General features: G+C 35.6%; 1 protein-coding gene across 11 annotated transcripts in view; it reads left to right on the top strand.

The window, feature by feature from the left end:
- The window catches only part of STAG1 (STAG1 cohesin complex component), a 496,328-nt gene that overhangs the window by 463,808 nt on the left and 9,558 nt on the right, over window positions 1–22,962 (top strand). For all 11 annotated transcript variants that reach the window (XM_077130207.1, XM_077130206.1, XM_077130208.1 and 8 more), the window contains 8 exons: window positions 3,191–3,292; window positions 5,644–5,792; window positions 6,476–6,604; window positions 13,994–14,199; window positions 18,372–18,546; window positions 20,867–20,977; window positions 21,705–21,819; window positions 22,849–22,929. In XM_077130207.1, coding sequence (XP_076986322.1) covers window positions 3,191–3,292; window positions 5,644–5,792; window positions 6,476–6,604; window positions 13,994–14,199; window positions 18,372–18,546; window positions 20,867–20,977; window positions 21,705–21,819; window positions 22,849–22,929 — 1,068 coding nt within the window. The remainder of the gene's footprint in view (window positions 1–3,190; window positions 3,293–5,643; window positions 5,793–6,475; window positions 6,605–13,993; window positions 14,200–18,371; window positions 18,547–20,866; window positions 20,978–21,704; window positions 21,820–22,848; window positions 22,930–22,962) is intronic.

Genomic DNA, 22,962 nt, shown 5'->3' with positions numbered 1-22,962 from the left:
CAGTTTACATGTGTTTGCCTTGTTCTCATGTCAGAGTGTGTTCTGTTTTTCCCGTTTATAGAATATTGTGTGTGTCATTGACCCACTTGTCTTCTCTGTTTAGGTAGGGACTAATTGAAGTTATGATACAGTAACTAATTCATAGTATTTTACTGAACAGCTGCAATGTAATGAGTACAATGTTGGTAGCCAGAGATTTAGAAATAAGGTGATTTCTGTGCCAAGAAGCTCAAAGATTATAGGGAAATTGAAATTAAACATAATATAATGTAGTATGCCAATAATGAACAGCTACCATTTGTTTTGTGCCATTTATATTTAAGGCACTGTTGTAAGGCTTTTACATTCTCTCTGATCATTACACTGACCCTATAAGGCAGGAAACAGTATGCTTGTTTACAGATAAGGAAACTAAGGTTCAGAGAGCTTAAGTACCTTTCCCAAGGAGAAAAGTAACAAATTTAAATAGCAAAACTAGGAGTTTGATTTTAGGTTTGTCTAACATTTAAAGCCTAACTCTTTCATTGGACCACAGAGCCTTGGCATGATGATAGTGACAGATTAACAATGTATAGAAATGGGACAGAATATGCAGAAAAGACTTAAGTGAGGGGAACCAGAAAAGGCTTCCTAAAATAATATCTAAACAGGGTTTGGATGGATGAATAGGAGTTTACCAGATAAACATAGAAGGAAAGACAATCCCAAGTATTCACAAGTATCTCTTTTGATAATGCATTCTGTATTCTTGCTTAGGTTCAGCATCAAGCTCACCATTGTATTTTTTACAGAGTACTTATTCCCGTTTTGGATTATGCATTAGTCGTCTGGTGCATTATTCAAAAGTACATGTTCTTGGGCCCCCACTCAACCTGAATTGAGAATACCTAGGGCATGCATAACTAGGCATTGTTTTTGTTTGTTTGTGTGTGTGTTTGCCTGTTTTTTTGTTTGGTTTTTATTTTCCATATGAACTTCTTTCCCTTTGGAAAATCAAAACTGATATTCTCCCTTTCTAATCTTCTAGCACCTTTCCTGTTTATCACCATTCCTTAAAGAACACAATGTTTCCACAATCTCTGCAAGGTTTCTCAGAACATAATTTGTCTAAACTAGTAAACTAGTTCATTTGTAATGGCTTAATGCTCTTTTATATCTCTTTACTAAGCTTGAACTTCAGTTTTATTCTACTAATGTTCATTCTGCCCTTTTTATGTGGTCTACTTAGTATAGGAAATAGAGAAGCATAAAATGTGTTGAAATACTGGTTTCTCCTTGTCATCCCTTAATAATTCTTCATTGGTTCCAAGAAGTGTTTTTCTAAACATTTATCATCCTTATAATTTTTTGCATGCCTCTGCTCATTGTAGGCTTTAATCTTTTTGTGAGTATTCTAGTATCTATTCACTATGCTTTGCTGCATATCCTTGGCTATGTGGCTGTCCCCACCCTGCGCAGAGCTTCTCTCCTTGATCATTTCAAATCTGACTTTTTCAAAGACCTCCCTACTCAACCATTTACATATTTTGATATAACTTTCTCTTTTCTCCTTTATTGGGATAATTCTTAATTGCCCTGAGAGAATGATCCTTTTGTGCTATTTCCCCTTTTTGAGCTTCATGTCACAGAAGCATACCCATTTTTATTAAAGACTTTAAAATTCCAGTTACCAAACTAATATAACCACTTCTTCACATGGGTTTTTAAGCAGTAGCTTGGAAATAACATCCACAAATAAAGCCTTTCCTAAACCCATGAATGGTTAAGTCTGCTACCCTCATCAGCCCCTCTTCCCTGTTAAGTCCCACTCCCTACAGGTAAGTAGTTCAACTGTCCTTCAGGAGGTCCCTACCATAGTTTTGTTTCCTAATTTGTCACCTTTTAGATAGTGTCTGTTGTATCCATATTATGAGGGATGAGGAATTTTGCTTACATCACCTCCTCTCCTCCTGGAATTACCAGTTGTTTTAGTGTTATTATTTCTTTGATAATCTTTAATATCCAGTATATATTCATTTAACTTTGGACAGCATTATTTAACTCCCATTATGTTTGTTATTTTTTTATTTTTTTATTAGAGAAGTTGTGGGTTTACAGACCAATCATGCATAAAATACAGGATTCCCATACGTCATCCCACCACCACCACCACCGCTTGCATTGGTGTGGAAAATGAGTTACAATTGATAACACTTTTTTTTGTAAAACTACTATTTTTTAACAGTAGTTAACATTTGTTACAATTGATGAAAAATTATTATAGTACTATAACTGTTGTCCATAATTTATGTAGAGGTATTTTTCTCCTTATTCCCATCCTATTTTTTTTTTCATGCAAGTGTTTATTTTATTACTCATTGACCCATACACTGGATAAAAGAAATGTCAGTCACAGGGTTGATACAATTACACGGTCACATGATAAAAGCTATATAGTTACACAATCATTATCAAAATCAAGCCTTCTTGAAACTACCAGTAGTTTCAGGTTTTTCCTTCTGCTATCAGATACACTAAAACTAAAAAGAAATATCTACATAATGAGTCAGTGGTCATAATCATTTGTTAAATCTTGATTTCTCAGTTATACCCCTTCCCTCTCATTTGGTCATTCTCTCATTCTTCACAGATATTTGGGCAATGACCATTTTAACTTGAAATGGGTGTTGACCTTATAGGGTAGAAGAATGAAACTGGTTGTTGTTCTTGGTGAGACTGGTAGCTCTGGGTTTCAGGGCTTATCTATGTCAGATAAGTTTCTGAAATCTGAAGGCCTTAAATTTCTGAAAAAATTAATTTACTAAGTAAAACTTTTATATAGTCTTGAATAAAGCCCTGGGTATTCTTCACGGTTTCAGGAATACTGTTGGTTGGGGCTTAGCATACTGTAACAATTTGCAGTATCTGGCTGAGGCTTGATAAGAGTAACCTCCAAAGTGACCTCTTAACTTTCTTTGAAATCTCTCAGCCACTGAAACTTTTGTTTTATTTATTTTTCCTCTTTTGGTCAAGAAAGCATTGTCAATCCCATGGTGCCAGGGCCAGATTCATCGCTTGGAGTCATGTCCCATGTAGCCAAGAAGACTTCATTATGTTTGAGATAAGGAAATTAAACATATCAGTACTCACCTCTCCATTTCTTCCACCAACTCATTCTTTAGCTCATGAAATTTCTTTCTTTTCCTCACAGTATTACAATGACTATGGTGATATTATTAAGGAAACGCTGAGTAAAACCAGGCAGATAGATAAAATTCAGTGTGCCAAGACCCTCATTCTCAGTTTGCAACAGGTAAGAGAAATTTGGAGGGAGGGAGATAAAAGGTTGTAATGGCATTATTGAGTACTTCTTCATGCTTAGTACATGCTAGGTATCTTATCTCATTTAAATTAGGCCATTATGCCAATATTACAGTGGATGCTCTCTGGTACAAAGATGTGTTACATGTCTTCTTTGGAAGATAAGCCTGTATCAAAGTGATTAATTCCTAAGGTGATCTACTGTTTGAGCTGATGAAATGCCAAATTGGTAATTTAAAAAGTATTAATTTAAAAAGAAAAAAATGTTAATACATTTTTCAAGTATTTTAATGAGAAAGGAACAACAGTAGTATCCAAATAAGAAAATACTAGTTGTATGTATTACATAATTTCTGGTAAATACCTAGAAAATCCATATAGAGATTTCAGGGAAAGTGAGGATATGTACTTATGTGTGTGTGTGTGTATTTAGTTTATGATAAAATGTCTCATTTTCAGATCAGTGGGGAAAGAATTGGTACAATTCAATAAATAGCACTGGAGAAATTGTGTGTGTAGAAAAATAGTTATAGCCCTAAGTTGTACCCAAAATAACTACTACATAGGTTATATGTAAATGTCAAAATTTGAAAGTTTATTAGAAAATATATATGAGTATATTCTTATGTTTTAGAATCAGGGAAGTCCTTCTTAAGGAAATAATCCACAAAGTAAAAAATTTATGACATATATGAACTTTAAAATGTACGTCAACTTTGAATGAAGTTAAAAGACAAATGACAGATTGGGAAAAAATATTTTAAATAATACATGCCAAATCCTGTAAATCAGTAAGAACAATAAATAAGCCCCATGGAAAAGTGAGCAAGAGATATGAAAAGGTGTACTTCTTTAGAAAAAAAAAAGGAAGCCTTAAAAAGAATAAACATGAAAAAGATACAACTTCATTCATAATCAATGAAATACAAAATAAAATAAGGAGTTACTACTCACTGTTGAACAGAGTGGCATGAATTAAAATGATTGATAATACTACTGTTTGGTAAGAATGTGGAGGAAAAGATTCCATTTAAAAGAACTGTTCCTGCCCTCTTGGTTTACAGTTTAACAGTGTATTTCAAAATTTAAGAGATATATTATATTCCCTTTAAACCAGTGATTTTAATTCTAGTTATCTATAGTACATAAATAGATACAGCTGTGCACAAAGATATGTACGTAAAAGATGTTTCATTGCAGTAGAGTCTGTAATACTGAAAAACTAGAAGTCTGAATGCCCATCAACAGAGGAGTGGTTAAATAAACTGGGATACCCTGAAATAATTAAAAGATTTCTAAGAAAATAATAAGTGAAAAATAAGCTTTAGGACAAAAATATGCAGTATGCTACCATTTATGTAAAAAATCGAAACTCTATGTGTAATATATAAAGATGTCTAACCTGGTTAGAAAACTTTCAAACGTAATACTGGTTACCTTTGGAGAGAAGAATGGTATTCAGTGGAAGAGTTAAAGACGTTTTTTTCTGTTGATAAATTTTTTACAATGAAAATGTATGGATTGATTCATTTTAAATAAACTTGAACATTGAAAGCTATTGTATGCAGCTGTCTTTTAACTCATTTTAAAGTTTAAGAATTATTATAAGCAGTGACCTTTGAATAAATTTAGAAATCTTTTAAATAGGAGCTACTTCCTTCCAATAATGGCATATCCAGTGGTTCAGGCCAATCCATTACTATAAGAAAACTAAAAATATAGACATTATATTCGAAGACAAGAGCTGGCTCAGTGGAATTTTGTGATGAGAATGAATTGAGAGATTGAGAGATGAGGAAATAAAGAAAATAGGTGTAAGCAATACTTTTTAGGACTTTTGCCGTAAAAGGGAATCAGAGAAATTGGTTGATAGCTAGCAGGGGAGTTGGGGTCAAGAAGTTAGGAGTATTTTTAAGATACATTCATCCAGTAGAGAGGAAAAAATTAATAATGCGGGGAGTGTAGTAAGCACAGGAACAAAGTTCTGAACTTTTTATTTCATATATTGCCATTCCTGTGGAAACAACAACAAAAATAATGCATGTATGTTTCAATATACATAGTATATTTCCTTCTCCTTGCCCAAAAGGCATTCTTTTATTATTAAAAAAAATTAATTCCAATCTATATGTAATCATACAACTAGCATGAAGATGAACTCAAAAAAACTGGAAACAGTAGGTATTTAGGGGTTGGGAAATAGGATGGTGACAGTTAATGGCAAGAAGACAAACAGCTTACTATATGCCTTTTACATATTATTAAATTATATATTCTAAAAATAAAATTTAAACTAAATGTTTCTTAGCACTAAACTTTTTCATCTTTGTTTCTTTTTGCCAGTTATTTAATGAACTTGTTCAAGAGCAAGGTCCCAACCTAGACAGGACATCTGCCCATGTCAGTGGCATTAAAGAACTGGCCCGTCGCTTTGCTCTTACCTTTGGACTGGACCAGATCAAGACACGAGAAGCAGTTGCCACACTTCACAAGTAAGTGAACTAAATAAATATTTTCTGCTGTACATAATATTCTTTACTTGAATTTAACTGGTGTAACTTATTTTATTTGACCTATTTTTAAAGTGGCAAATTATATAATTTTAGGGTTGTAAGAACTTTAGAGATTTATCTAATGATTCTCAACTCAAGCATTTTTAATTTGACAGCATACTTAAAACTCAGTTTTATCATATAAATCATAGAAAGTAAAGCTTAAAATATTGTTAACTGGTCTATCAGTTAACTGGTCTATCAGTTAACAATAAGAAAATAAGGGGGGGCATTGTTTAAAAATATTTTGCAGTACTGAATTGATCAACTTCATTTTGTAACTGTGGAAACTGAATACGAAGACCTTTAAGTAACTTAACAAAAATCACCCAGGTACTTGGTACCAGTACCAGCTCTAAGAAGCATATTTTCTGACAATCTTTTCTGACAATTGGAATTAGAATTCCTGAAAGATACACATAGGAATATAGTTTTGTCTTTTTTCTGTTTTTCACAATTTGTGTTGCATTGTAAATAATAAAATTAAATAATATTTATAAAAATATTTTCATATAAATTAACATAATTTTTCCATTTGAATTGACCAACTGTTTTTGTAATTCTAGCGCATTGAGAGAACTCAGTTAACTGTCTGGAAAATAAGATATTTTCTTTTACTTTAGGGATGGGATAGAATTTGCCTTTAAATACCAAAATCAGAAAGGACAAGAATATCCCCCTCCTAATCTGGCTTTCCTTGAAGTACTAAGTGAATTTTCTTCTAAACTTCTTCGACAGGACAAAAAGACTGTGTAAGTTGCACATTGTAGGAAAAGTTTAATTGTGACTTTGTTGTACATTTTAAATGTTCATTTTTTTAAAAATGTTTTTGATTCTCTAGATATAATTACTATGGGTAATTTAGGCTCCCATAATTATTTTTATTGGTAAATCTTCACACAGAAACATTCTATACATGCTTTACAATCAGTGATTCACAATATTATCACATTGTTGTGTATTAACACCATGATTGCTTTCTAGAACTTTTGCATCACTACAGAAAAGGAAATAGAAAAAACTCATGTTTACTATACCCCTTACCCCTCCCCTCTCATCGACCACTAGTATGTCCATCTACCAAATTCATTTTACCCTTTGTCTCCCCTATTATTTTTTTATTCTTTATCCATAGTTTTTTACTCATCTGTCCATACTCTGGATAAAAGGAGTAACAGACACAAGGTTTTCACAATCCCACAGTCACATTGTAAAAGTTGTGTTTTTATACAATTGTCTTTAAAAATCAAGGCTACTGGAACACAGCTCAAGAGTTTCAGGTACTTCCTTCTAGCCACTCCACTATACCATAAACTAAAAAGGGATATCTGTATAATGCATAAGAATAACCTCCATGATAACCTCTCAACTCTAAAATCTCTCAACCATTGAAACTTTGTCTCATTTCTCTCTTCCCCCTTTTGGTGAAGAAGGCTTTCTCAATCTCTTGATACTGCGTCCCTGCTTATCCTGGGGTTTCTGTCCCACGTTGCCAGGGAGATTTACACCCCTGGGAGTCATGTTTCATGTAAGGGGGAGGAGGGCAATGAGTTAACCTGCTGAGTTGGCTTAGAGAGAGAGGCCACATCTGAGCAACAAAAGAGGTTCTCTGGTGGTGACTTTTAGGCCTAGTTTTAAGTAAGCTTAGCCTGTCCTTTGCAGGAATAAGTTTCATAGGGGCAGCCTCCAAGATCAAGACCTCAGCCAATTGATTTGGTTGTCCCCACTGCTTGCAAGAATATTAGGAGTTTTCCAAATGGGAAAGTTATGTATTTCCTCTTTTCTCCCCAGTCCTCCAAAGACACCTTGCAAATACTTCTTTATTCACTGCCCATATAACTTTGGGATATATCAGGACATCACACTAACCTGGACATACCAACAAGATCTCATATCCTATTCAAGATTCTATGTAATTATGGTGTTCAGCCATACAAGTTAAATTAGGTAATGCACTACCCAAAATATAAGTATCTCTCCCTTTGGTCTCACACAGAAGTAGAAGTTTTAAAATAGGGACAATATCATCTTTTACTCTGTATTCTGATTTATCTTAGTCCTATTCAGATCAGCCATAATTTTTTTTAAGGAAATAAAGTTTTCTCTCAAACTTTTATATAGTTGTTTCTGTGCTCATTTTTCAGTACCCTAGAATCTAGACACAAGATAAAATTAAGCAAGTAGAAATGATTTTTTATAAAAACATTGGTTTGACCTTTGTGTAATCTTTTCTTCTTTCTTTTCATAATAATTTCATTTTAGTTTTATTTTCTATTTTATTTGACTTGTTCCAAGAAGATTGTTCTTTTCTGATTCTCTTACTTTGATATTTGATAACAATTTAAAGAAATATATGTAATTAAAATAATTTTGACAAGATAAGTTTTATTATAAACTAGAAAACTTTTTAAAAGAGTGATAATAAACAGGTCCCAAATTTTATAAATTGATAGAAAGGAGAATAATAATAAACTAAAAAACAAATCTAGAGGGACACTTAAAAGTAAATGAATGTAAATGAGTGTTCTAAGTAAAGATGTTGGCTTTATATTGTTCAGAAAATATTAATTAAGCCCCTAATATGTACTGTTCAGTGGCCTTTGTTCTGTTTGGACTAAGCAATGACCCATACAGACATAACGCCTTCCAGCAGTAAGCTTGTGTTCTAATGCAGGGAACAGCAATAAATATGCAAAAAAAAAAAAAAAGAGAGAGAGAGAGAGCGTGTCAGACACTGAAATATTAAGGTAAGCAATAGATAGAGTCATATTACTTATCCAATATTAATTTAAGGGGGGTGGTTTGAATACTTCAGTAGGGGCATTTATACATACAAGTTTTCCACTGAGTGCTGCTTTAGCTGCATTTCTAAGTTTCATCATGTTTTATTTTTGTTTTCATCCATTTCAAAGTGTGTTCTAATTTCCATTGTGATTTCTTCTTTGATATATTATTTAGGATTGTGTTTAAATTCCCAGATAATTGTGAAATTCACAAATTTTCCTTCAGTTACTGATCTCTAATTTTATTCCATTGAGGTCAGAGAACATATTTTGTATGATTTTAATACTTTTAAATTTATTGAGGTTTATTTTATGATATAAATTATGGTCTGTCCTGGAGAATGTTCCATGTGCTCTTGAGAAGAAGGTGTTCTTTTCTTGGGCAGAGTGTTGTGCAGATGGGTGTTAAGTCTAGTTGGTTTATATTTTTGTTTATAGAGTGGTTTAAGTCTCCTGTTTCCATATTGATATTCTGCCTAGTTGTTCTATTATAATTGTTATGTCTTCCTAATGGATTTTATCAGTAGAAAGTCTGTTTTTGTCTCATATTAGTATAGCCATCCCAGTTCTCTTTAGATTATGATTGAATGGTATGCCTTTTTCCATCCTTTTGTTTTCTACTTTTGTTTCTTTGAAGTAAAGTATGTTTCTTGTAGACAGTGGATCATGGGGGGTTTTTGGTCTTTTTTTTTTTTCAATCCAGTCTTATACTATGCCTTTTGATTATTTAATCCATTTACGTTTAATGGTGTTATTGAAAAAATTGGATTTTTAGCTGCCATTTTGCCTTTTCCTTTCTATATATCTTCTGTCTTCACTGGCTTTTATATTAAATGGATATTTTCTAGTGATTTATGCTTTCTTGCTTTTTAAATATATATTTTAGTGATTTTTAATTATATATTTTGAGTTATTTTCTTAATGGTTCTAGGGCTTACATTATGCATCTTAGCTTACCAAAATCTACTTCAGATGCATTCTAACTTAATTCCAGTGAAATATAGAAACTACTACCTTATATAGTAACTCCTTCCCTCCCTACTTTTGTGCTATTATTATTAGATATATTGCATCTATATGTTACAAACCCAGCCATACATCATTACTTGATATAAAGTTGTATCTTTAAACAAGCTGAGGGAAGAAAGGACAGCAAGTATATATTTACAGTTATTTGTAATAAATGTAGTTTCAACCTTAACAGATAGTAATTATTCAACCATCAGCTCTATATGGCTTTTGCTTCAGAGAAGTACTGTTAACCCATCTTATTTACTATTTGATTTCCTTTATTTGTTCCTGTGTGATCAGAGTACCATCTGGTGTCATTTTTAATCCGTTACAGCTATGCTGCTACCCACCTTCTTTGTGGTTGTCAAATACATTACATAACTATGTTATTGGCTCTCCAGTACTATTATGTACATACTATTTCATTTGATAGCTTTTCAAATCAGTTAAGAGAAGAGAAGATAAGAAATATGCAATTAAATTGTCTTTGATAAGTAGTTATCTACATAATTACCTTTATGGGATTTCCTTCTCCTTCCCCCACCCCCCACCCCCAAAGTAGATTTGAGTTACTCTCTGGTCTCTTTTTCCTGGCTGAAGAATTTCCTTTAGTATTTCTTGTAATCCAGGTCTGCTAACAATTCTGTCAACTTTTGTCCTTCTAGGAGTGTCTGTCACCTTCAGTTTTGAAAGATAGTTTTGCCTGAAAATTCAGGTTCTTTTTGACAGTTTTGGGGGGGTCTTTTGGTTTGTTTTGTTTTTGTTTCTTTTTCCAGTTATTTGACCATGTCATGTCACTGTCTTTTGGCCTTCATTATGTATTTCTATCTTATTATGGGTGTTCTTTATATGATGGCATGCTGTATTCATACCATCCGTTAATTCTTTGGACATAATATTTGTTATAGTATGTATAGTATTAGTATAGTATGTCTTTAAAAGGGGGGAATTTAATAAGTTATAAATTTACAGTTCTAAGCCTATAAAAATGTCCAAACTAAGGCATCCAGGAGAATATACTTAATTCAAGGAAGGTTGGTGGGTCAGGAACACCTCTGTCAACTGGGTAGTCACGTGGCTGACATCTTCTGGTCCCTTGCTGCTGGGCTCCATTGCTTTCAGCCTCTGTTCCCATGGGGGTTCCTTACTTTACTTCTCCAGGGGCTGGAGAAGGGGCTGGTTTTCGTCTCTTGGCTTCCCTTGGGTCTCTCGAGGTTCTGGCTTGCCTGACATCTCATGGTGACATCTGCTGGGCTGCAAGCACCTCCAGACGTCTTTGTCTCTGTTTTCCATGTGTCCTCATCTATGTCAGCTCTGATGTGAAGTTTCTGTTGGCTCTGAGGCTACTGTTGTTTCTCTAGGTTATTTCTGTCTGTCCAAAATGTTTCCTCTTTTAAAGGACTCCAGTAGCCTAATCAAGGCCCACCTAGAATATGTTGAGTCACATCTCCATCTAATCAAAAGATTATACCCACAACTGGGCACATAACATCTACGTGGAAATAATCTAATCAAAAGTTCCTATAGTAGTGTGTCATGATTAAAAGAAACAGCTGCCTCCACAAGATTGAATCAGGATTAAAACATAGTTTTTCTGGGGTACATAATATTTTCAACCAGCACAGACATAAAACTGCTAACTCAAATATCTTGGCTGGCTTTTTTTCCTGTGTATGGATCACATTTCTCTGTTTCTTTCCATGTCTTGTAATTTTTTTAGGAAAATTGGACATTTTGGGTAATAGGAACATAAAATATTGCAGGATAACAATTTAGCTACTCTGCATATTGATTCCCTGCCCCCCAGAGGTAAATGTTGTTGTTGTTGTTGTTGTTGTTTCTTGGTCATTTGTTTATTTGTTTAATGACCTGGATGAACACAATCTTTGAAGTTTCTTTCCCCCACAGTGTACAGCCTCTTATGTCCTTGCTAAGGTAATTTTGCTTTCCTTGTTTTTATCTTTTGGCCTGGCTACCCACACTTGCCCCTGGATCAGTATAAGCCACTTATTTGTCAAAGGTTGTGCTTAAGCCCCTTGGCCACCTAGTTTTTACCCTTTACTGTCAGATGTGTGTGATTTTAAGGCTGCTTTCAGAGTTTAGGAAGTTTATGTTTTTGCCTCCTGTTCTGGCAGAGGAAACTTGTAAGTTTCCTCTGTAATTGTTCCCAAGAGGACATAGCCTTGGGCATACATACTTACTTCCAAACTGCCAGGGAAGCATATGATTTTATTTTTAAAGCTAGGTTCCTAACAATTGTTTCTGAGTCAGAGTAGCTTTGTTTTTTTTTTTTTTTCTCATGGGCAGGCACCAGAACTGAATCCGGGTCTCTGGCATGGCAGGTGAGAATTCTGCCACTGACCCACCATCACACTGCCCAGAATAGCTTATTCTTTAGCCAGTGTTTGGTCGAAGGTTGTACTTAAGCCCCTTGTGCCAGTGAGGCTTCCTCCCTTTATTGAAAGATCTCTGTGTGGCTTGGGCTTGCTTTCAGGTTTGCCCCATTCCATGCTCTGTTTGCCCCTGACTGGGTGCAGCTTAGGATATGTGCAGGCCTTCACAATTCCCAGGATTGACTGATCTTTGGTGGGGGCTCACCTTGATGTCTCTTACCCTGGTTTTGTGTTAAAACTTCTAGCTGTTCTGCTGTTGTTTGTTGGTATTATGGAGCTGCCAGCACACTCTTAATTGCTCCAAAATCTCCATTGTTTTCATCAGCACCCTTAGGCAAGGAACTTTCCACACTCTTCCAAATAAAGTCAGTCCCTTCAGCCAGAGATGCAGAGCTTTTCATCAATTTGACCTGCCTCAGCTCTTGGGTCACTGACCTGGAGCTGGAGTTGGGGACAACATCTGCTTACCTGCCTGATGTGCAAGCAGTGGAGTGGTAACTCCTGGTTCTTGGCTTACCTTTCTTGGTTTTACACTGGGAACCTCTACCCTACAAGGGAGCTGTAGTAAGGTGTTCATGCCCCAGTGTTCTCAGCCTGCTGCACCTGAAGTAGCGTTTCTACCCCACAAATGGGAGCTGAGTAAGAGAAGGAAACCTCATTCTTGCTGGCTGTACCTGCCCAGAATAGAGCTGCTGCAGCACGAGGCTAAAGTGGATAAGATGCACCAGTGGCCTGCCCTCATAGGGTAATCTCAGAAAGAGAGGGTGCCCCCATCATCTAAGCCACATTCACCTGGAGTAAAGTTTGTGTAATGCAGAACTAGAGGATGAGGGAAACATCAGAAGGGAGTGGGTCATGGCTCAAGACTCTTTACTGTTCTTATGGAGACTTAACTACATTTTTTTGAATGAATGCCTGTTTGTTGTATGCCTATAGGATAATTACCAGAGACTTTAAATGATTTCTTTTATAATTTTCACCAGTTAAAAGATTGTTTTTAACCTTTGGTTGTTCTAGAAGTTGTACTTGGGTTTGAATACTTTGAAATAACATTTCTTAACCTTCTTTAGCCAAACTTCTGGGTTTTTTTTTTTTTAACTTCAGTGTTTAAAATTGTATTGGTCAGGGGCGGGCAGTGGTGGCACAGTGACAAAGTTTCCCACCTGCCATGCCAGAGACCTGGGTTTGATTCCCTGTGCCTGCCCATACAAAAAATAAAAAATAAAATAAAAGTGTATTGGTCAGGGTTCTCCAGGGAAACAGCACCAACAGGATACATATATATGTAAATATTATAAGATTTATTATAGGAATTGACTTATATGACCATGGTGATTGGCAGGTCTGAATTCTGAACAGCAGGTCTTAAGTTGGGAACTCTGATGAAGGTTTAGGTTAATTCCCCAGGAGAACTGGTTGGCTGAAGTACAGATAGGAATTCTTCTGACTGCTCAAGTTATCAGTTCTCCTTTTAAAGGCCTTCAGCTGATTAGATGAGGTTTCTCTCATTGCTGAAGACAGTATCCTTTGTTGACTTTGTTGATTGATACAAACAACTGACTTAATGACTTAAATGATTTAAATCACAGTATCAGGCCACTGCTTGCTTGACCAAACAACTGGATACCATAACCTAACCAAATTGACACATGAACTCAACCATGACCAAAAGCAAAGGAAGAAAGATATGAAGGATACACACACACTCTCTCTCTCATACCCTTCAGTGATATATACTCTTATTTTAAATTATTTCAGGAATATATGAAGCAAAACCTTATATTCTCAGTCCCTCTCTTCTGAGAGGTAATCCACTATTATTATTTTAATGTGTATCTTTAGGGATTCTCCAGAACTTGTAGAGAGAAACTCTCAGGTTATGAAAAAATTAGATAAGTGATACTTAAACTGAGTCCATGAAAATCACTGCTGCTTCTATTGTATTTCTTTCTAGTCACTCATACCTAGAGAAATTCCTCACTGAGCAGATGATGGAAAGGAGGGAAGATGTATGGCTTCCACTCATCTCCTATAGAAATTCCTTAGTCACTGGGGGTGAAGATGACAGAATGTCTGTAAACAGTGGAAGTAGCAGCAGCAAAACCTCATCAGTGAGAAATAAGAAAGGACGACCCCCACTTCACAAAAAACGAGTGGAAGGTAAGTCTGCCTTTCACTTTGAGACAAATATTTTGCCTGGTTTTATAGAGAGAAAACAAAGTATCAGTCTATTGAAACAAGATAGATAATAGTAATAGATTTATGATCTTCTTGTATATTTGATACATACTAAAAAGAAGTTCAGGCAGAAGGTTGAAATAGAGAAAGTGAAGCAGAAAGGGTGAACGAAAAGAAATTGGGAGGAGCATGGAGCAGAGAGGAAGTTAAGCAGAGCGAAAAGGAGGAAACAGTTGTAAGAATCTATAAAATTGGTACCCACATCATATGCCTCTATGTCAGAATTGAAAATAAGATAGGCATAAAGCTTTTCTGTTAGTTTTTATAATCCTAGGATTATGTCTGTGGGGAATGGAGGGTTGAGTTTTCATGAAAATCTGATCAGTAGTAGGTATCACATATCCAAAAAGACTAAAAATTGCTCAGTTAAAACAAAACATTCCTCTTAAACACACTGAGAAGCCTCAAAGTTTCTTGCTCTAATCATCGTCCTCCTTCTCAATACTACTATTTTCTCTAAACCATAGAGAGGGTGATAATCTGAATTCTGCATTCTTGCTCCTTTTTACAATCTTCTATTTATCTTTCAGTATCTCATCTCTGCTACCTAAAATGCAGTGACTCACCAAAAGTTTTGCTAAAATGTGTAGCAAAATTAATTAGAATTTATATCTAATATTTCTTTCATTATTGGAGAGGCAGTTCTGACTGTTGAAGAAGAGCACAAACTCTAAAATCAGAGTTAGAGAATTTCAAACCTGGTTTTCTCATTTTTCAGGGGTGTGACCTTTTAGCATGTACTTAATCTCTCTAAGCCATAATTTCATCACTGATCAAATAAAAGATGATCACAGTACTTACTCTGGAGGTTCTTATATTAAGTGAGAACTTAATAAAATGCTTAGCTTATACTCATTGCTAAGCACAATGCCTGGCACATAAGTAGCATTCAGTCAATGTTAGCTACTATTATTAGAATGTTATCATCATCATCATCTAGTAATGCCTCTTATCTAACAGCAGTGACTGGATTAGGCTGAATCTTTATTTCAGAGAGGATAAAATATATGAAAATATTACAGAATTAATGTTAAGGTTTAAGATTTCCTTTCAAATTTCAGGTTTGGAACTAAAAGCTTTCTGGTTCAGAGAATGAAAATACAAAACCCTGTCTTTGTTCTGTAGACTTAGGGACCTTTTCTCAAAAGGATGACTCTACTGATTTCTCTTTGAAAAATGTCCTCCTTTATCAGGGTGCCCCACATCTATATGGGTTTTTCCTCCCTATTCCTAATTTTTCTCAAATGTAGTATCTGTGTGAGCCAACATTCATCAGATCCTTGCTCTGTATCAGGAATGTGCTTTATATACATTATAACATTTAATCATTTTTATGACTAATGTTTGTTAAAGCACTTAGTTCAGTCCTTGGCAGCTAATAAATGCTATATAAATGTTTTGTAAATCTTCAACTCTGAGTTCAGCACTGTTATCCAGATTTTACACAGAAAAAACCCGAGACTTAAGATTGTTTGAATAACTATATATAATTCTCTAATGAAGCAGTAAGTATCCTCAAGACCAAGGGAAGCATATACGTAAATTAACTTAATTTGATAATATTAAACTACGAAAAAAAATTTTCTCTGTCAGTTTGAAATTTACCACATTACTACAATAGATTGGCAGCAGAATTTTATCTCTTTGGGATGAAGATGGGAGAGCTTTACAAAAAATGCTTTCATAGGGGAATCTTTAATAGTTAGAAGAATCTAATCAAGAAAAGTGAGTTCTTCCTGAAGTTATTTGTACATTTCAGAAGCGTTTACTGAGTACATTCCTTAAACATTGTGCTAGATGCTGGAGATTAGATATTAATAAGAGTTCAACAAAATAGTAATAAAATAAAATAACTAAACAAAAAACTGAAAAAGAGCTGAACAGTACAGACAGCGAAACAGAGTAACGGGCAATTTCAGTTCAGCCTGTAAGTGCTTTGGTGGACCAAACACAGGGCTGGAAACATACAGGAAGTAAACCAAACTTTTAATGGAGTATGTTCTAGTTTGCTAGCTGCTGGAATGCAATATACCAGAAATGGAATGGCTTTTAAAAAGGGGTGATTTAATGAGTTGCTAGTTTACAGTTCTAAGGCCGAGAAAATGTCCCCATTACAACAAGTCTATAGTAATGTCCAATCAAAGGCATCCAGGGAAAGATACCTTGGTTCAAGAAGGCCGATGAAGTTCAGGGTTTCTCTCTCATCTGGAAAGGCACATGGTGAACACGGTCAGGGCTCCTCTCTCAGCTGGAAGGGCACATGGCAAATACAGCATCATCTGCTAGCTTTCTCTCCTGGCTTCCTATTTCATGAAGCTCCCCAGGAGGCACTTTCCTTCTTCAACTCCAAAGGTTGCTGGCTCGTGGACTCTGCCTCGTGGTGCTGCAGCATTCTCTGCTCTCTCCCAATCTCTCTGAATCGCTCATTCTCCAAAATGTTTCCTCTTTTATAGGACTTCAGAAACTAATCAAGACCCACTCAAATGGGTGGAGACATGTCATCCCCTAATCCAGTTTAACAACCATTCTTAACTAAATCACATCAACCAGGGAGATGATCTCATTACAGTTTCAAACATACAGTATTGAATAGAGATTATTCTACCTTTATGAAATGGGATTTATATTAAAACATGGCTTTTCTTAGGGGGCATACTTCCTTTCAAACCAGCACAGAGTACACAAAATTTTCAGGAAGGATGTCATCTAAATGGAGAGCTGAAAGATGAGCATTGACCCAAGTTAAGAACATAAATTTGATACCATTCTTTTTTTGACCAAAAGTTTCAAGTACAGCAGAGAATAAAAGTTTTGGATTAAATGTTGAATGAAAACTGGTATGAATAGAAGATTAAACACATACTTGTTGATTAAGAAGAGATTCAGTAGTGAACTTCAGATAGTGGGATGACCTTAAGACAATGGGTAGGTGTTTTCACAGACAGAAAAATTAATCCAGAATGTGCACATCTGATAAAATATTGGACTCCTGAAAAATATTGTTAGAGATGGAATGCTTGGTAGCAAATGAGAAACCTAATACGCATTTATCTCTGAGACTTCAATGGGGATGAAAAACAATGTAATTCATGCCATACTTTGTGACTAAAATTATTCAGCAAGAAAAACACAGCAGTAATATTCTTAAGTCTTCTCATATTAAGAAAATACTTTAGAATATAGTTAGAAATTATATAATTTTGTAATATTTTATCAGAATATGGTTTAGGTATGCAAATAATATTTTAGTCTGCCCCAAATCTTTATAGACCATTTTCAGAAGAAGGAAAAAACAATTTTCGGCCCCTTAAAGGAACTTAAATCTAAGTACAGAGACAAACATATACACATGAAAAATCAGCTGTCAATGCTAGATCCTGTGCAATTAAGTCCTCAGTGAACAGGAATGATTATATTTTCTCTAGAATTAAAAGAGAATGTTAAGTTTGGGCTGGGTAAGCTGATCAAGGAAGGCTTCCCTGAGGAGGTAGGACAGCAAGGAAAACATTGAGCCTCTCAACCCATCCCATGTGGATAACATGGCCCAAAGAATTTTTTTCTAGTTACCAATGCCTATTTGTCCTAGGGAATTTGCTTTCTCAATAAGAGCCAGCCACGCTTTAAGTGCTGCTACATGAGGCACATGTGAGGCCCAAGCAATAGGTCCTTTTCATTGCTTGAGCAAAGGAAGGTTGGAGAGGTATTGAGAATTAAAATTACATACTGAATTCCAGAGAAGATTGCCTGGCCTCATTTTTTTTGCCTTCTGTAGTGAATGAATCTTCAGAGATGGAGAGACTTCAATGAAATGATAATGTGATAAACAGCTAACATTGGAATGATGTAATTAAAGCATTACCTCATTTAATATTTACAAATCTATGAAATTAGGTACTGGTATCTAACATTTTATATATGAGGAAACTGAAATTTGGAGGTTTAATAATAAAGAGTCATATAATTAGTGAGTAGTGCAATTGGGATGCAAAGTAGGCATTGTAGCTCCAGAAATATGCTCTTCAAGTCTGTGTTATTAATTACTAAAGAGTTCACTCCATCCATGACCTTCTGTGATTCTGACTGGAATTTTACAGATGAAAGTCTGGATAACACATGGTTAAATAGGACTGACACCACGATTCAGACCCCTGGACCCCTGCCAACACCACAGCTCACTTCCACTGTACTACGGGAGAACAGCCGGCCCATGGGAGAGCAGATTCAGGAACCTGAGTCTGAGCATGGTTCTGAACCAGACTTTTTACACAAGTAAGTAGTAAAAAATTGTTTTCTTGGCATAAAACATTTAGCTGTTAGAGAAAGTAAAACTTAAGACAACTTTATTGGTTCATTAGAGCTTATTTTCTGCAGCCTCTAAAATGTGAAGAATATCAATGTAATTTACCCTTGTTAACTCTCACGGTGTCAGCGTTTAGGCTAGGGTAAATAAGGGTAATTATACTTCCTTCTGATAAATTGAGATGAAATCTTGAGTGAAGGGTAAATAATTTGTTATTAGAAGATCTGTTAAAAACATTTGCAAATGCTACTGTGGAGATCAGTTCCCCACAGTTCACAGACCTTTAAATGAATGTGTCACCACATGCTAATTTCATTTGGAGTTTGCAAATTCATCAGGCAAGTTTATTTCTTTCAGGATCTTGCCAAGCATATAGGCTACTTCCTTAGCGAGAGCTTGAAAGACCCTCTGCTTGGTTGTCAGTTTCCCAAACACCAAATAAATAGACTGAGTATTACTGTCATCATAAATTTAATTAATTAATGCTGTTTGTGTTGGTTAAGTTTATATTTTTTAACATTTAAGATTTTGTTTATAATGCTAAGAACAGTTACCCTCTCTCTCAAAGAGAATCAAGGTCCCCATACTAGCAAATTAAAATGTTTTCTAGTACACAGAGTCTTGAGAGCAGCTCTGAAAATTGTGAAGTAGGCAGGATGACATGACTTTTGCAATAAAAGCCTTACATTTTTCTTGGTTTCTGGTCCTACTTCCAACTTGGAAATTTTCTTAGCTCCTCACTGGATGTGTTTTTATTTATAATGGGATAAAGCTGTGAATTACTCTAATTGATAAATTCTTACTTGAACCAACAAAGCCCTGTGGGGGCTCTCCGTCCCCGTGTCATATCAAGGAATCTTCTGGCCATTGGCAAATCTGTTCCCCAGGAAGACTGACTCTAAACAGATTTGCCTTGTACTGTCTACAAAATCTATAGAGGCACCTGATCAGTTGAATCCCAAATTTAGCTAACACCAAATCAGTGATTTCTTATCCCTGTGACCTACGACTGTCATCTCTACCCATTCTGGTCCTCGTACCACCGTCTATCTAATTGCTCAAACAAAAACTTAGGAGTCATCTTTGAATTGTCCCTGCTCATGCACTCTCTCCAGTCCTTATCCATAAGTTCATTAGGCTCAATCCCCAAAATGTAGTCTTATCTACCAGCATTCCTCACCTAAATGTTTACAGTAGCTCCTTAACAAGTCTTTCTGCTTCCATTCTTGCTCCTCGCTTCTGCATCCTCTGCATGGCATAATGATTGTCATTCCTGACCGTAGAATCTTTCAGTGGCATTCCATAGCATGGAGAATAGAATCCGTGCTTCTGCCTTGACCTTTGAAGACCCACATGATCTGGCCCCTGCCGCTTTCTTCAACTTCATTCCTTCCACTCTCCCTCTCATTTACACCACTTCAGCCCAACTGACTTTCTTTCTGACCCTTAAATACATCAATCTTTTCCCCCTTTCAGGTATGTTTTACCTTCTTATTTCTACTTGGAACACGTTTCCATCAAATCTCTGCATGAGTGTCTCATCAGTTAGAGTTCAGTACAGGTACTATTTCCTTAGAAGTTTTACCTGTTTTATCTTTTTCATGGTACCTCCCAATAGCTAGAATTATATTTTCTTCATATGTTTATTTGTCTCTCCTTTTTACCACCTCCCCCAATCCCCTGAAGCAGTACCTTGCACATGGTAGGAGTTTATTACTGACTGTTAACCAAGGCGAGTCTGAGCTAACATTCATTTCCATGACTGTGGATAGGCTGCCAGATTAAGACTAACTTTAAATTTCTTGCTTCTTAAAAATGCCTTACCTTTCATGTTCCCCATGAGGTGGCCCTTTGCCTTATCAGGGGCTAGAAGACACAGAATATTATCTTCCAAGATAGTATGTCTTTGGAAAAATAAACCTTAAGTTTGCAATGGAGAATGATCAGATAAGTGCCCTCATTATCAGTTTCTGATCATCTTTCTTTACAGTCGTGTTTAGAATGCTCTAGTGAATATATAGAAATTCTACCACTGACTCACCCTCAGCCAGGCAAGTACCTTTTACCTGGCAGTGACTGCAGTTCTATGTAGATAAATCTACATTCTCACCTCCATTTTATGACTTTTGACCCACATTGCGAAAAGGATTTCCACCCTTGATATAGATCCAACTAATTCTTTTTTAAGTGGGGATTAGGCCAGCTATGGCACTCTTAATGTGGAGCTAATTACAATTAGCTGAATTAATCTTCTCTTGCCACAAAATGAGTAATAGTACCCTTTCTTAGTCCTCAGATGCAGATCTCTTGGTTAGGCCAGCCGAAGTTAGAAGACTTAAATCGGAAGGACAGAACAGGAATGAACTACATGAAAGTGAGAACTGGAGTAAGGCATGCTGTGTAAGTGTTCAATCAGGTATCACAAAAATATAATGACTATATGATGCTGGTCATTTTTTAAAATGACTTGGTTATCTCTGATATTTAGTCTTAGAAGAGTTAAGATTTGAGATATATCCTGGCCCATGCACTTCCCCAAAAGACAAACAAGCAAACAAACAAAAACCAAACAAAAATTCAACAAATTCCTGTTATGCTGCAATAACGGGAAACTCACATGGAAAAAGAATGAAATTTGACCTGCCATAGGGCATACAAAAAAACAACCTCATTTAAAATTTGGGATTTGGTATACAACACAGGATAGGAATGGAAGACAATGCATGGACTCTGGAGGCTTTCAGTATTAAAATCACCACCACTTGCCAGTTGTGTGGCCTCGAGGAGGCTCCAAAAGCTATGTGCCTCAGATTCCTCGTTTGTAAAATTGGGAAAACAACAGTGTCTATCACTTAAGAGTTTTGTGAGGATTGACACGTAGCTAAAAAAAAAAGTGTTAATTGCTGTTCTTGTTGTTATTGCATTTAATTATACTTCCTTCTCATAAATTGAGATGAAATGTTGAGTGAAGCAAAGGAACTATTTTGCTAATTATCTTGGAGTTCATTATCATAATCTGTGTAGTTCTTAGTTGGAAGGTGTGCTTTCATTTGGTAGAAGAGCTGATCTGAAAAAGAACCAGAACTCCAAATTGGATGAGTCTGAACAGCTGCCTTTTTCTAACCAGTCGGGGTCTGATGGAGGATGATGCTGAGCCTATCTTTGAAGATGTGATGATGTCATCCCGGAGCCAGTTAGAAGATATGAATGAAGAATTTGAAGACACCATGGTTATTGATCTGGTAAGGAAATTTTTCTGATAAGATACGTGCAGGCCTTGGTGAAAGATGATGCTCATGTTTTCAGAATCCTGTGCAGCAAACAGTGAGGTAAGTAGGCAACATTGACCGCCACTGGGCTAATGTAGTTATTGTGGACATTTAGATGACCTTTTGTGTTTTTTAATCAGTTATATTTTGACTTCTGGCAGTAATGAAACCGGGCTGCTTCTTATTGTGTTCTTGAAAAAGCACTCATACTAGGTCTGTTTTGAGCATGTGCAGCTGACCACTTGTGCTTTAAATTGAACTTTGACAGTATATACTTTCTCTAACAAAAACCAAATACTGTAAGTATAGGCCTTAATTGTTTGGTATCAAAAGACATCTTTGAGATAAGGAAATTGTATATGGGCTAGATGTTAGATGCTATTAAATTATGAATTTGGTCAGGAATAGCAACATATGGTAGTTCTGCTTTTTAAAAATTTATCAGAAATACATATTGAAGTGTAGTTATAGGTGAAAGGCATGGGGAAGGAAAAACAGTGGAGACCCAATGAAACAAGATTGGCCAAATGTTTGACAGTTGATGAAGCTAATTGATGGATATATGGAAAGTGTTTGTAAAAAATATAAATGAGATCACTCCAGCCCATAAGCTCCCTCCCCCCAATTCCCAGTAGCTTTCCATTTATGTGCTTTGGGGGATTTACTTAGGTTTCTTATTTAGTATTTGATCCATTTTATTACCACTGACTTGATAGGGAAGGTATTGTTCTATGTTTCGTGGGCAAAAAGGTTGTTAATATGTATTTACATGTTCACTTCTTTTCAAAGCTTCTTTTTTTGTCTAAATAATTAAAAGCACTGTTAAAAAAGATTTTTTTAATCTATGCTCCAAATAAAAATCAGATTCTTTTCTTTCGTTTTAAAATTGACCCTTGGCACTTTGGCATATTTATGATGCTTTCAGAAATATAGCTGCTTATTATCACAGTTCATTGTCTAAATGTATTTCAGGAAAAAAAATTAATTGGCTTCTCTTTCCAGCCCCCTTCAAGAAATCGGCGAGAGAGAGCTGAGTTGAGGCCAGACTTTTTTGACTCTGCAGCTATCATAGAAGATGATTCAGTAAATATTAAATTATTGCTGCTTTTTGTCATT

Source organism: Tamandua tetradactyla, chromosome 15 (assembly GCF_023851605.1).
Source record: "Tamandua tetradactyla isolate mTamTet1 chromosome 15, mTamTet1.pri, whole genome shotgun sequence".
Lineage (NCBI taxonomy): Eukaryota > Metazoa > Chordata > Mammalia > Pilosa > Myrmecophagidae > Tamandua > Tamandua tetradactyla.
The sequence above is the reverse complement of the archived record's forward strand: the minus strand, read 5'-3'. Positions and strand labels throughout refer to the sequence as shown.